At 43.8% G+C, this 14,962-nt stretch overlaps 1 protein-coding gene across 2 annotated transcripts; it reads left to right on the forward strand.

The window, feature by feature from the left end:
* Nucleotides 1–676: 676 nt before the first annotated feature.
* On the forward strand, nt 677–14,758 carry NUP54 (nucleoporin 54). 2 transcript variants are annotated; one of them, XM_057429957.1, is made up of 13 exons: nt 677–767; nt 2,872–3,033; nt 5,300–5,383; nt 5,507–5,641; nt 6,317–6,546; nt 9,275–9,462; nt 10,348–10,544; nt 12,206–12,260; nt 12,806–12,899; nt 13,344–13,451; nt 13,830–13,949; nt 14,317–14,427; nt 14,628–14,758. In XM_057429957.1, the coding sequence occupies exons 1-13, from the start codon at nt 716–718 to the stop codon at nt 14,751–14,753; spliced, it is 1,662 nt and encodes a 553-aa protein (XP_057285940.1). In that variant the 5' UTR covers nt 677–715; the 3' UTR covers nt 14,754–14,758. The 2 variants fall into 2 exon arrangements, with proteins under 2 accessions (XP_057285940.1, XP_057285941.1); XM_057429958.1 differs by lacking the exon at nt 2,872–3,033.
* The last annotated feature ends 204 nt before the right edge of the window (nt 14,759–14,962 follow it).

Raw genomic sequence — 14,962 nt, forward strand, 5'->3', positions numbered from 1 at the left:
GGTGGGAGTCACAACTATCTCTTTTGTGCTATTCATAGAATCACAGAATGGTCTGGAGTGGAAGGGACCTTAAAGCTCACCCAGTTCCAACCCCTGCCATGGGCAGGGACACCTTCCGCTAGACCAGGTTGCTCCACGCCCTCTGCAGCCTGGCCTTGAACACTGCCAGGGATGGGGCAGCCACAGCTTCTCTGGGCAACCTGTGCCAGGGCCTCACCACCCTCACAGGGAAGAACTTCTTAATGTCTAATCTCAGTCTCCCCTCTGTCAGTTTAAAGCCATTCCCCCTCGTCCTGTCCCTACAGGCCCTTGTCAAAAGCCGCTCTCCAGATTTCTCGTCAGCCCCTTTAGGCATTGGAAGCTGTTCTAAAGTGACCCCAGAGCCTTTTTGGGGCTGAACAGCTCCAACTTGCTGGAAGGAACCTGTCGTGGGGGGAAGTCTCGTGGAGGGCGCAGCAGCGCCAGAGTCACTAATCCCCGTCGGGCACTGGCGAGTGCCCACCGCGCCTTGAGTGACAGGAGCGGCACGGCTCCCCCGAGGAGCACGCCATGGACCCCTCCCGTCGCCTACACGCATCCCCGACGCCACCGCTCCTAGTGGTACAACCCGGAAGCGCTTGGCAGCAGCGACCGGAAGGCGACGGAAGGGTTTATTTCGTTGTTGCACTTACCCGGGCTGCCCGTATCACACCGCGGCTCCGTCAACCGGCACCTCATGGCCTTTAACTTCGGGGCGACGGCGGGCGCTGGGGCTGCCAACCCCACCGGTGAGCAAGGAGGGTCCCGGCCCGGGGAGGGACTGGGGGCCGGCGGCGGGTGTTGCCTCCCTGCGGCGCGGTAGCCGAGCCCCAACGGTCCTGGGGGCGCGTGCCACCCCACCAGTGAGAACCGCTACCCCCTCAGCGGTGGTCGGGCGCGCGGTGCTCTCCTCGGAGCAGTCCGCAGCCCCTCAGCGGTGCCGGGACGTGCGGACAACCCCCTTCATACCCATCCGCAGCCCCTCAGCGATGGCGGGGCGCCCGGGCACCCCTATGATACCGATCCGCAGCTCCTCATCGGTGCCGGTGCGCCCGCGCACCCCTGTGATACCGATCCGCGACTCCTCATCGGTGCCGGTGCGCCCGGGCACCCCTGTGATACCGATCCGCGGCTCCTCATCGGTGCCGGTGCGCCCGGGCACCCCTGTGATACCGATCCGCGGCTCCTCGTCGGTGCCGGGGCTTCCGGGCACCCCTGTGATACCGATCCGCAGCCGCACAGCGGTGCTGGGGCGCCGGGGCGGCCGGTCCTCTCTCCCCCGGGGCGGCCGGTCCTCTCTCCCCCGGGGCGGCCGGTCCTCTCTCCCCCGGGGCGATCCTCAGCCTCTCAGCGGTGGCGGAGACCCCGGTCCCTGGTTTGTCCAGAGCACGGCGGGCACGGCCGCGGGTAGCTGCTTTCGGCGTGGCTTCGGCGGGGCCGGGTGTAGCCGTTCCTGCTCGTCTCTTCGCGGCAGAGCCGGTGAGATCCGCTTTTCTCCCCGGTTTTCTCCCCCGCTGTTTTTCCCCGCCCGCCTTCAGTCAAACACGGTCCCCGCCGTACTGGCCGAGTTCCGTTCGGTTTTTATCTCCTTCCCGCGTGAACAGTGGGCTGTGTCGGGGGACGTCCGGGGACTTCATCCTGCCCAAAGAAGTGTAAGTTGCTCTTAGGGAGCTTGTGCCATGGTGACTGATGCTCGGTGGTGCCTGCTTAATGCTGCCAGGTCACTCGAATCATCACTTTTGATTGTAGTGTTCCTGTTTGATTAAGATGCTCTTGAAATTTAATTTTTGAGCAATGTAAAAGTGTTTAATTTGTAAGATGGAAAAAGCCTTTTTTCCTTTGTTTTGCCGCTGTTAATTGACTGTCAGTCTTCGTGAAATGTAAGCCAGAGCGGGCCTTACTCTAACTTAGTGCAATCTTTGTTGGCTCTTACTCAGAGTAGATACTCTGGATAAGTCCTTTGGACAGGGCTCATCTTCACTGTAGTTAGCTTGGTCTCTACCATGTGGTCTTTCACTCTGGCTGATTTAGAGATGGACTTTCTGGCCTCATCTTCAAGTAAAAGATAATCTTGTGCTGCTTGTACACTGCTACAGGGTTTATGGTGCTCATAGACCAATATTAGAGGGAGTTCTGGGATCACGCTTGCCGTTGTCTGTCTAGTGTGAAGCTGTTCCCAGTTCCTCCTGGGAGAGAACTGGGGAGCTGCTCTGTTATCATTTTTCTTAGAGCTGGAAAAACCTGGATACATCAGGTAAGTTATCATCAAGCACTGGAGCTGACAGAGTTTGCAAATACAACTTGAATAACTCTGCCCAGGAGTATTTGAGGCACACGTGGTGCTTCAGCTGCTGGACTTGTAGTTTGTGGTTATTCTGCCATTGCTGCTCATGTGTAGGTATGGTATTAGCATGAAAATAGTTTGTTCTTGTCTTCCTGATAGCTTATGAAATAATTATGGTACTCTTGGTGCCGCTAGTGCAGGTGCAGCTGTATCGAGCAATCTTAGGTGGTTAAATATTGCTCTTAACACGAATGTTGAATTGTATGGATATTTTCATGTGTAGCTTTGTAATAAGATAGGAAAAGTGTTGCCTGCTTTATATATAGTATAGTTGAAAAATAACATGCTTATAGCAGTGAAGTAGGGAGAGTGGGTCAAACAGGAAACTTTTAACTGTCCTTCTTGTGTTCAGTAAATAATGCTTAATGCCAGTTAATATCTTACTCTTGTTTTTAACTATGCCTGTCTTGTCTATGGTGATGGAAAAATATTTGAGTTTTTCTTTCCTGAACCTACCTTTTGTTTAGAACTAATGTTACCTTGCTCTTTTTCTGCTTCCCGCTTGTCAGGATTTGGTGGGCTTGAAACTACAAACTCCACTGCCAGTGGGTTTAATTTTGGTGGTTTTGGCTTAACTGCTAATCCTGCAGTGAATTTTAATATTGGGAATTTCGGTGTTTCCACTACCTCAACTCCACCATTCAATTTTGGTAACAGTCTGGCAAGTGCAGGTAGATAATTCATAAATACTTGTTCTGTTATAAATGTTAATAGCAGGGGTCCAAGAATTACATTCCAAACTGAGAATCCATATTTAGTGCTACTCTTCATATCCAGGCTGGAGATAAAAGCTTTGAAAGTGGAATGGGTTTGAGAGCCACTGGCTTGTAGAGGTTTTGCCTGTTAAATTCTGAAGAAACAGCTGCTGAGGAAAAATCTGAATGTACCAAATACTCAGTCTCTGAAATGGAAATGAATTGTGGTAACATATCAGTCTGACCCAGACTAAAAATGAGCATCAGTTACCTGGCAAAACAGTATCAGTTCTCTGTTCAGACACAGACAATCATGAGCCATCGCAGAGCTGGTCCCTAACTCCATGTTTCCTGACATGAGATTCTTGGACTACTGCAGTCATGTTTTCCATCTTCACCCTGTGTCTCCTCATTGGCCCTCCATTGGCTGTCATGAATGCACCACATAGTTTCTGTGGAGAAACAACTTGTGTACAATGAGCACAAAATGAACAGCCCTTCCTGTGACCTCTGTTTCCTGAAGACTGTTCTGAAACGGCACCCACACCAGGCTCTTGTTAAGAGATCATCTGCATGGTGTGTGTGCTGGGTGCTGACTGTAAGAACTGTCCATAGCCCATGTAGAGCCACCATTTCTAAGGATCAGGTGATACCATTTCAAGTTAAGTCTTTTCCATTTCATACAAAAATGCCTAACTGTAAGGATTTCTAATGCTATTACTCATGTAGAATTAGCCCATGGGGTCTCATTGCCACTGCTAGTTGAGGAATTACATTCATTCCAGCGTGCCATTGCTCCCTGCATTTAGTGTACTCTTACCTGTTTTGTGCATGTGAGGGTTTTGTTTTTATTTGGTATGAACACTATTGGACTGTATTTCTTCAGCTGAGTTTGAACTGCTGCAGGAGAGAACTTGGATACTTAATTGTGTTTAGCAGTTTGCTCTCCTAGATCCCTTTTCCGGAAAGGATGACTGAATTTACTGTGAGTACAAAACTACCTAAAAAATTGTGTTATCTGATGGCACTGCTGCCAGGGTTTCTCGATCGTTGGTAGCTCCAGCGTCACAGGGAACAAATTCTCTCCATTCACATTAAGATGTTTCCTGAATGAAAATAAAATGTGATTGCATGTCAGCTTTGGTCTAAGTTTTTTTTATTTTTTTTTTTTTTTTTATGTCTACAAGAGGATGGCAAGTGTTGTAGGTCTAAGAGACTTTTTTTGTTGTTGACATGTGAGTAAGCAGTGGCAGAATCTTTCTGACAAATCCTTTGTCACAGACTGTTTTCCTTCATTTGAGTGTATGTAAAACCAGCTAGAAAAGGAGAGAACTTGGTGTCCTGGGGCTAGTCAGAAGTCCACAGGCTGGACAGTGCATTGGCACCACTGGAGCAAGGAGGTAGTGTGGTGGCACCCAGCACCCATGCAACCTCACGTGCTAGGAGGCCATCCTCCTCTCCTGGCACAGGCACCCTGTATTGGGGCACCTCCTCTGAGGAGGCAGATGGGAAGAAGGTGCTCTCTTGGGGCTTTCTCTGGCACAGTGGAGCTCAGGCACTTACTCCTCCTGCTAGCCGTTGACTGGTTTTCCTGAAAATCTGTGGAAGTCTGATTGCTTTTGTTTCTGTCTTCCTCTGATAGAGATTGAACTGCAAAATGAGATTTAACAGGGAGGATAGTAGGGAAACTAGGCTTAAAAAGAAAGACCTTGTAGAATTTTACCTGTGCGTAGAAAGAAATCATTGCTGTGACAGCATTCCTGTTAATGCACACAGCGATTTTGTCCACCCTAGCCTCAGTCTTTACCTGATGTGTTTCTAGTTTTGTTCTGAAGAGGTTAGGAATTTTTAAAAAGTGCACACAGGTCAGATTGTTTGTTAAACACTTAGCAACCACACTGACTGTCTGAAGTATTCCTCAGAAGGAATCTAAGTAATACTGAGTTGTGTCTGTCATTAAGGAAAGCACATCCTGCTGGTAAAGGAGCAGGATGGTAGATCACTGCTACTTTTTTACTTGCTTCTGTGGCACACCATTGATGTATTGGCTATCTGGTTCATGTTTTCTCCCCTATAAACTCAATACCCATGATCTGTGTGAACTACATGCTTGTAACATAGCACATTGTCTGTCAGCATCTCTTCTCATAACACTCCTTGGTGCCTGCAGTTTTTTGTTGTGTTATGCACAGCTGTTGCTTACAATGTTCCATCTACCTTACTTGTGATCTTTGTTTGTTAGGTGCTTTTGGAGGATTTGGGACAACTACCACCACTGCGGGACCAACATTTAGTTTTTCTGCTCCTACCAATACAGGCACCAGTGGTAAGATAGTACAAGTCCAAAAGGATTTGCTTTAGAGCAAACTGTGGGGCATCAGCCCTTCACAATAATGTTTTGGATTGAGCAGGTATCTTCTTCTCAATAGTTATTTGCTTATTTCTCCAGGACTCTTTGGTGCTACCCAGAACAAAGGCTTTGGATTTGGTACTAGTTTTGGCACAGGCACTGGAACTGGCTTAGGCAGTGGGTTGGGAACTGGGCTGGGCTTTGGAGGCTTTGGCACCCAGCAGCAACAGACCAGTAAGTACAGCCTTCTCTTGATTTACCCCTTCCCTGGCAACAAAAGCAGAAGGCTGCAGCAGGCATACAAGTAGTTGGATGGAAGTGTGTTATAAAAGGAGGCTGTTGCACTTCTCTTCTGATCGATGGGTGCTTCTCAGAAACTTGGCTTTTGAAATGCCTATAATTGCAGCCCTTCCTTTTTTCTTAAACAGGAGCTCAAACAAGTGTCTTGAGTTTCACCCTTCAGTTGCCAACAGCAAATCCCCCTTTGGTTTTGGTGGTGGTTAGGGGTAGTTACAGAATTGATGCTTGCATTGATAGCATTACTAGAAAGGTGAGGAAGTGGGGTTGAGTTTAGTTTAAATGTGACTTGGATCATGACCAGCGGCAGACTGAGTGCACTGAATTTATAACAACAGATCTGTCCTTCAGATTGAGGTCTTGAAGGTGCCACATGATGTCATGTGTTGATATAAATGTCTTATTTAAAGAAAAACTAATCTTCTAACTCTTCTACAGAGTTCAGAAACTTTTAAAAAACATTATCCAATTTTGATTATTTATTCTGTGCATTTGTTTTGCTTCTCAAAATCTGAAAGAAGTGATACCAATGATACACAGATGGTATGTGTTAACAAATGAGTCTGTGTTAGTTGGTAAAAGAGTTAATTTGTTTTCCTTCATCCTACACAGCATTAGGAAGTGGGTTGTTCAGCCAGCCTGCTCAGACCCCTGCCCAGTCGAACCAGCTGATCAACACAGCAAGTGCCCTCTCAGCTCCAACACTCTTAGGAGATGAGAGAGATGCTATTTTAGCAAAATGGAACCAGCTGCAGGCCTTCTGGGGTACAGGCAAAGGGTACTTCAACAATAACATTGCTCCGGTGGAGTTCACACAGGAAAACCCCTTCTGCAGGTTTAAGGTATGAATTGTTCACCTGCCACGAACAGTTCTGAAGCAGTTGCACTGCTTGCTCGGTGGTGAAGCATCTTGTGAACATTACATGAGATATAATTTCTGTTAAGAGTATCCTGAAGGAGTGTTTTTCCAGGTGATGTACACAGTTCTGATGCATGCTAATGAAAAGGTTTGAAGATGTATAGATGCTGGAAATCTGGGCGTTGTTACAGTACTAGGTAACAGGTGCATATGTGGATACTGAAAATGACATTTTCGTGTGATAGCATTCTAATTAGTGTGTGTGTAGTTGCAGCAGATCTCTAGGAATTAATTTCAGTAGGTATTTGTTTAGGTTACAGTATTACAGAAACTATTTAAAATAACCTTCTAAATAACATCCAAAAGAAACTCTAAACATCTGGAATAAGAATTTCAGGGTCTTTCTTTGCTTTGATTACAGTAGAAAAACCCTCTATGAACCTGGCCTGTACGTACCATTTTAAGTACACCAGCCTTCAGATTTCTTCTGCCTTTATACTTGCCAGTACTAAAGCTCACTCCATGCCCTATGTGATATTTTCAGCTATTCCAGGTCCTGCTTCTCATCTGAGCAAAAGATGACTTTCTTGCTAAGCTTCAAGCTTGTCAGTGGATTGGGGTCAGGGATGGTGATAGCCTTCTTTCCCAAGCCAGTTCTTTTGAAGCTCAAACTTTCTAACCTGAATATAGGTTAATACCTAATTAAAACTAGTTTTGATTATGCACATCATGACAATCTTATAAAATTTTTACAGGAACTGAGTGCCTGTATAACAAATATTTGGCTTCTGTTGCATTATCTTTTTAGGTGTTACCTTGAATATTTTGTTGACAATGCTCCTGAAAGCTTGCTTTCCTGTAAGTTGTGGCCTGGAATGCCTTTACAGCTTTCTGGCCTTTGAAAAATTGCAAAGTATTAGTTGTGTGATGCAAAATTTGTTATCTTAGAGTTTCATTTACTAGAAGTTTTTCTTTCAGGTTAGACAGTGCCACATACTAGGCTTACTTTTGTCCCTGTGACTTGAGTGTTATTAATACCATTATGAGTCCACATACCTTAAGTTACATACTGAAAAGTTCCATGAATGCCAGCAGCGGCAGATGCCTAAGGAAAATGTTGGAGAAGTTGGTAGCATGGGTATTGGAGCAGAGTGTCATAAGCTTGTTTGGTTTATTGCCTCTGTAAGCATGAGACATCTAATAAAAATGAAGCATTGCCCAAAGGGTTTCACAGGTGTTCAAGGAATGCACTTGCACCCAGTTCCAGCTCTAGAACAAATGAGAAGTATGCAGGTCTTTACCAAGAAAAGTGTGCTTCTAAGGCATGTGATACAGGCCTTCATTTAAAGGACCACAACAAAGCAGATAATCTGTTAAAGTTTGAAATACTTAATTGCATAAAGAAATTGTGAAAGATGTATTTAAAACCAAATGTATGTGTGGTCTTAATACTACTTTGCACATAATGAGATTTAATCTTCCATGTACTGGCAAGTCGTTCCCCATGGGGTGGGCCTCTTTCACAGCCATGAAAGTGAAAGGCATGTACTTAAACCCAAATTCTTGCTTAGCTGCCATTGTTGTGCTCCACCACAGGATGGCCCAACTGAAGAAGTCTGACTCATGGTGTTAGGGAGTTACCCTCCACTGACAAAGCCCAGGCTCTTGGGCACATCTCCAACTCATTTCTCTCTTCAGCTGAACTTACACAAGGGAAAAGGCACAAGTCACCCATTCAGACACAGTGTCAGGGCCTAAAAAAGTATTCACTGCCCAACATGTCACCAGTGACAATGAGACAATGACAGTTTATGGGCAAGATGAGATGGAAATAGCTTCTCTGCTTATAATGATTTAACAGTTTAGATCTTTCTTACACAAGCCACATGGAGTTTACACTGGAGTTGACAGGGGATTTTTGAAAAAGGTAAAGCATGATGTTACTTAGAATGGATGGCAGAAAGTGTTCCTGTATTAGATTATGAAGTTGAATTAAACATTTAACCTTACCACAGCTTTATCACAGCAAGGATGAAGATAACATTAAACTTTATAAGCAGTTGTACAAACAGAACTTGACACTTGCTTACACAAAGAAAATTGTCCCAAATTCTTACTTGATGCATGTCTTATCTAGTAGAAATACACTGTGCCTGTGTTTTGACTTGTACTGCCAAGCAAACTGTCTTGGATCTACAGGAGAAAAGTGCTGAGAAACCCATAAAGATTTATGGTTGGCTTATCTTTCCGTTTGGTTATGTCAGTAACTGGTTTTCATTCAAGTATCTGGCAAGGTAGTACTGTAAACTATTCTGGAACTCTAGTAATTGTTCTGTATTGAAGCTTGGTCCTCTGGTTCCTTTTGCAACTTGGAAAACTTGTAGATCTGTACCATGCTCCTGATTGGTATCAGCTCTGAAGTAACTTAAATACCCTGTTGAGTTGGCCTCTGCCTGTCCATAGCAGGCTTTTTTTTTTTTTTTAATGAAAGTGGATAGTTTCTGTATTTGGACTGTTTCAAAAGCTGGTGGCCTTGTGAGAGAACATTTAAGGTGAATAGATTTTATGTTTCTGCATTGCTGAATATGTAGTAACTTAAATTTTCAACCAGTTGCTCTACAAATTGAAGGCTTTAGCCCTTCCCCTTCATGCCACATAGATACGTTTTTTGCTAAGTAATACATCCCCAGTTTTTGTTTGTTCATTTGCAGGCTGTGGGTTACAGTTTAATGCCCAACAACAAAGATGAAGATGGCCTTGTGGTCTTGGTCTTTAACAGAAAAGAAGTAGATATTCGAAGCCAGCAGCAGCAGCTCGTAGAATCACTACACAAAATTCTGGGGGGAAACCAGACACTCACTGTCAACGTAGAAGGTGTTAAAACAATGCCGGATGACCAGTATGTGACCTTGATGCAGCTTTGGCTTTCTATCCAGTATTACATGTTGTAAAGGGATGTGCTTAGTCTGTTTTGGCTCTCTTTCTCCTTGACTTTAGATCTGTTTATCCTGAGATCAGTTTTGTGTGTCTCATTCCTTGGTGTTGCTTTTTTCTGAAGGTTTTAAGACTGTTATCTTTCCTGTGTATGTTACTTGCTTTTGCTGGAGTTCAAAGCTGAGGACCTCAGCTAAGGTCAGGAAATAGGCTTCTCCAGACCCTGCTCAGCAGCAGAAGTTGGAGATAAGGATGCTAACCATGAGGACGAGATAAATACTTTGTACTTTAGGAGCTGTGAAGTTTTTTCACTTGGTCACGCATAAGATGGAATGGCATTGGGGTGTACTGTAATAGTGACTTTGCAGCGTTCCATGTCACAGATGTTTGTTTTGGTGGGAAAGCTGTTCTAAGGCTAGCAGAGTGGTCTCATTCTGCATGTGTTATGTCAGAGAGCTGTCTGCTTGGAGTTGTTTGGGGGCCTCAGGCTACTCTGCCTGAAGTACTTCATTCAGCACACTGACATTTCTGCTTCTTACTTTCACACTGTTCATTCTGTTTCAAAGACCAAAGGTTTTAGGTTATTCTTAATGTAGTAGTAGTATCGCCATATAACATGGTTGTTAAAAAGGGGGCTGGGGGAAGAATGTAATTCTGTAGAGTATTGTCAGTTTTCTCTGCCTTGCTGTGTTAAACCCTGTGTTTACTGGTATTTTGTATGTCAGTTACCTCATAGAAATTAACTGTCGGCTGGGAGAGATAGTAACTTTGATTTAGGGTTCTTCTTTGTTGTGTTAGTTTCTGTATACTGCTGACCTCTTTCTGACAGTATACATGTTGTCTGGCTCAGGACAGAAGTGATAATTTACATTGTTGAACGCTCACCCAACGGCACCTCAAGGAGAGTACCCGCAACAACCCTTTACGCACACTTTGAGCAACCCAACATCAAGTCATCCCTGCAGCAGCTGGGGGTCAGCTTCTCCATGGCCAGAACAGAGCTTTCCCCAGCACAAGTCAAACAGCTCCTGCAGAATCCTCCTGCTGGTATGTGGTCTGGGGCTGCACAGGGGCACAGCTGGACCTCTGCTGCGGCTTTTTTGGGCCTCTGCGGAAAAATGATGGTGTTGGGCAATTGGAAAACACCTTTTAAAACTACAGGAGTTTCCAAGGCACTCTGACATACTCTTGTAACAGGGTTTAATGACAGCAGGTTTTCCCGTGCAGTGTAGTCTGCCAATACAGGTATGATTTATCAGTAATATGCCACACACCACTATACTGTATGATACAGCCATCATAAACCCCTTTAACTTGTGCAGTTAAAAAAAAAAAGTTCAGTATCAGAATAATCATGTTCTATATTCACTGCCTAATTTTCAGTGGGGTCACTTAGCCTATATATGTGGCTAAAGGTAGTGCATAGCTTTGTTTTAGAGTAGGCAAGTGCCATTTGTGCAATTTCAGAGGATAATTGTGGCTAATGCTGTGTCTGTACAGTATCCCATGTAATACTTGAAGGGAATTCCCTGCAGGGGGTCAGGAAAAGCAGCCTGTGGTTTCCAGCAGCCAGTATGGAGCATGTTCAGTAAGACCATAGTGTTTAAAAGCACTGCAAAGGTTATAGCATCTGGATGGCAAAAAGAACTGGGCCTACTACTGCGGGACAGAGACAAGCTGTACTGTTTCCCAGCTGCTGCAGTGCGGGGTAGTAACTGCTCTGTGCACAAGCAAGTTAGCTGTTTAATGTTGGAGGTGTATCATGGGGCCTGTGTAATGATGGTTGGGCACATCTTGTTAGTCCATGACTGAGAGGGAAGCTGAGGTTGTAGGCTTACAAGCAGCAGGGTGGGCAAGGAGAGGTGTTAGTGCTGAGCTCAGGAGAAGCAGGCACACCCCAAGAGTTTTGGTATAAAGGCAAGAGCTCTTACAAGGAATGACCTAGAGCGTGGTACAGCGAAGAATGTTGTAGTAGCTGACTGTTCTGGTCTCCTTGAAGATGACCTGAAATTGTTAAATTACCATCATTTCTGTTTTTCTTTTTGGCGTGTCTTTCTGGTCAGAAAGTCAGTTGCTTCCCTATCTCTGTGTTTGTTTTTAACTAGCATGCCTACGTATGTGCATTTCATACATGGATCTGATTTGCACTGAGGTTTGGAGAGTAATATCTTGTATCATGATGCTAATGCACATGCACAGTTAAACTGCTTTTTCTTTATGTAATTACCCAGGGAAGCAGTTAATGGCAAAGCAAACAACTCTTCTGTCAACAGATAAAATCCGTAAATAAATCCTGTTAGGAACCATGATAATTCTTACTAGGATTACTTTTCCCACTGGTTTGGTACTTTGATCACTTAATTACTGATTTTTTGGTATTTCATTTTATGCAATAACCAACCTGAAGAGGAAAGATGACCCAGGTGTAGCATACAGTGGGATCAGCAGGAACTTTTCACCTTGACATACGGATTGACCCATTTGATTACCTGTGGGTTGTTCCTTTCCTATGCTTTCAAACCAGTAGATGTGATTGACAGCCTTTTGGACTGAACTTAGTGCCACGGTCTGCGACCAAGACTTACTTAATGAACCTTAATTTGTATAACAGTCATTCAGGTTAGCATAGTTGAGAAGGTTTGTAACAGCTGTAAGATATGATATCTGTTCAGATCTATCCACGCTAAAAACTTGTCTGTTTTTTTAAGGTGTTGATCCTATTATATGGGAACAAGCCAAAGTTGACAATCCTGACCCTGACAAGTAAGTCTAATAGTCTGTATCAGTATTACAGAAAGGTGAAAAATATACAATATTGTTTAGTACCGTTCAGGTAACTTGTAAGAAACTAATTAGAGAATAACTTTGTCAAGTGCTGATCTCTTTTGAAGCAGTGAGGATTACTAGAAGTGCCAGTCTAATCCCTTTACCCGCTTAGGTGCTTAAGGGTTGTCAGGATCAAGAGCCTTACTTGGATTACTTCCAGTTGTTGTGTCCTCCATTATATGAACTGGTTATTGTGACTTAGTTTTTGCAGCCATTATATTTTTTTCTCTTTAATCCTGCAGCTGAAAGTGATGTACCCTTGTACCCTCCAGTGATTACAGATAACTTAGGCTGATTTCTTTATGAAAAAGGAATGGGTTGTTAGAAACAGTGAGGACTGTAGAACATAGCAAAACAAGATATGTCTTATTTTGTAATAAACCAAGATCTGTAACTTCATAGTAGATTATATTCACGATTATTAATTCACATCACCTATTTAATATGAAAATGTGTTGTAAGAGATATTTGTATTCTTACAGACTCATTCCTGTGCCATTGGTGGGTTTCAAGGAACTATTGAGAAGATTGAAGGTCCAAGATCAAATGACCAAACAGCATCAAACTCGATTAGATGTAAGGTTTCTTATCATGACTGCTTGCTGTTGATGAAAGATGGGCTATTAAAGAGCCTCCCCCTATGCCTATTTTGAAAACTGGAACCATGTGCATGGGGCTGTGACTCTATTTCTTCATATATTTCTTCATTATATCTTTTGGCCAAAACTGAGCAGTGCAGTTTGGCTTGGGTTTTTTTTCAGGTTCAAGCTTTCTGTGTTGCTACAGGCTAATTCAAACTAGCTGAATTAAGTTGCACTGGTGTGGACTCTTAATTCTGGTGCCCAGTTTTCTGATACCTTCTGAAAATCCCAGTTGCATATGAAAATAAATAGAAATCAGAGCCGTAAAAAGCAAAAGCTTTCTGAAAGCATCTTTGAAACTCCCCATTTCAAATCGGGACTAATGTGTTCTGTTATCAAAAACTCTTATGGTTTCTAACTGACTCCACATCCTCTGCAGATAATATCAGAAGATATCAGTGAGCTGCAGAAAAACCAAACGACAACTATGGCAAAAATTGCCCAGTACAAAAGGAAACTGATGGCACTGTCTCACAGAACATTACAGGTAACATGATTAGTCTAAGAAGCTCATTCTGACATACAGTGTAGTGCCAGAAGGCAAACTGAGAGAGGGCAGGATGACCTGTGCAATTTTGTACATGGACAATGTTGAGAATGAAATTCTGATTTCATCAAATGCTGTTATTCCAGTAATAGCAGAGGTCTCAGGGAAGGCCTCCAATGCACAGCATGTCATACTGCTGTGGGAAGTACACTCAAAAGTACACTTGGAAGCTGTGGCACTGCCCCAAAGTCTCAGAGGAACAGACTAAAGAGAGTAAATCTAATGAGAGACAAGCTGGTGGAAGGACAAAAAGACATGGTTGGGTTAGAAAGATGGGTGAAGTCATCTCTAATGAACCTGAAAGACTTCTTTTGGTAGGTGTTAATAAAGCAGGAGATCCAAAGGAAAAGCGGTTATGCCATCCAAGCAGACGAAGAGCAACTTCGTGTACAGTTAGATACAATTCAGTGTGAACTTAACGCACCTATGCAGTTCAAGGTGAGTAGTTAATAGCACTTTGCTAACAACTTTGTTTTTTCCTCACAGAAGAATGCAAGTTTTCCAAACCATGCATGTAGAGTTGTGGAAAGCTTCAGAAGAGAATTCCAGCAGTATTGCTGCATTGTAGCATCATGCTCTTTGCTGCATCACTGATAGGTATTTAAGTATTTTTGAGTTCAGAGAAGTATTGAAGCAGCTTGCCTTTTGCATGTCTTTTCCTCTCCCTCCCCCCTCCCCAGTAAAGAAGTTTAAAATGGAATGAGCAGCAGTGCTTCCAGCCCTGATGCCTCAAGGAGTGGTACATGCTAGAGCTCTGACAGCTGTGAATGAGTTGGGTTTGTTTTAAGCCTGTCTCTCTTCCCAGGGCAGACTGAATGAGCTCATGTCCCAAATCAGGATGCAAAACCACTTTGGAGCTGTGCGGGCTGAAGAGCGTTATTATGTAGATGCAGACCTCTTAAGGGAAATCAAACAAGTAGGTATTACTGGGGAGAATCCAGGGATGCTCTGTTAACGTCATAACTTAAGCCAGCTACACGGGAACTTGGGAGATCTGTCTAAGAAATTATACCAGGCTTTTCAATCAGCCAAGGCCATGGTACCTTTGAGAAATACTACCCTAAATCTATTAAGTTGGACTATGCTTATGCTGTTTTTTAAACTGTGTATCTGCAGCATCTGAAGCAGCAGCAAGAAGGCCTGAGTCACCTAATTAGCATCATAAAGGACGACTTGGAGGACATCAAACTTATAGAACAGGAACTGAATGAGAGCATTCCCAGAGGAGTCGTCTTCAGTTGATGCAGTGGATGCTGCTGGGCTTACACAGAAGGTGTTACTCAAGTTCATGGTTTACCTTGCAAGGCTAAAAAAAAAACATTAAAAAAATAAACCACATACATACTTTCTAAAAGCAGTGGTATTTTGGCTGTTACCTTTAGAATTAGCAAAGCCTCTCCTAAGCTTTTGAACTTGACCTTTGGAAGGTTTATATTTTGTAAAGCTGTATA

The sequence above is a fragment of the Pezoporus wallicus genome, unplaced genomic scaffold (assembly GCF_028554395.1).
Source record: "Pezoporus wallicus isolate ANWC-B61680 ecotype Strahan unplaced genomic scaffold, APGP_CSIRO_Pwel_v1 contig_7351, whole genome shotgun sequence".
Lineage (NCBI taxonomy): Eukaryota > Metazoa > Chordata > Aves > Psittaciformes > Psittacidae > Pezoporus > Pezoporus wallicus.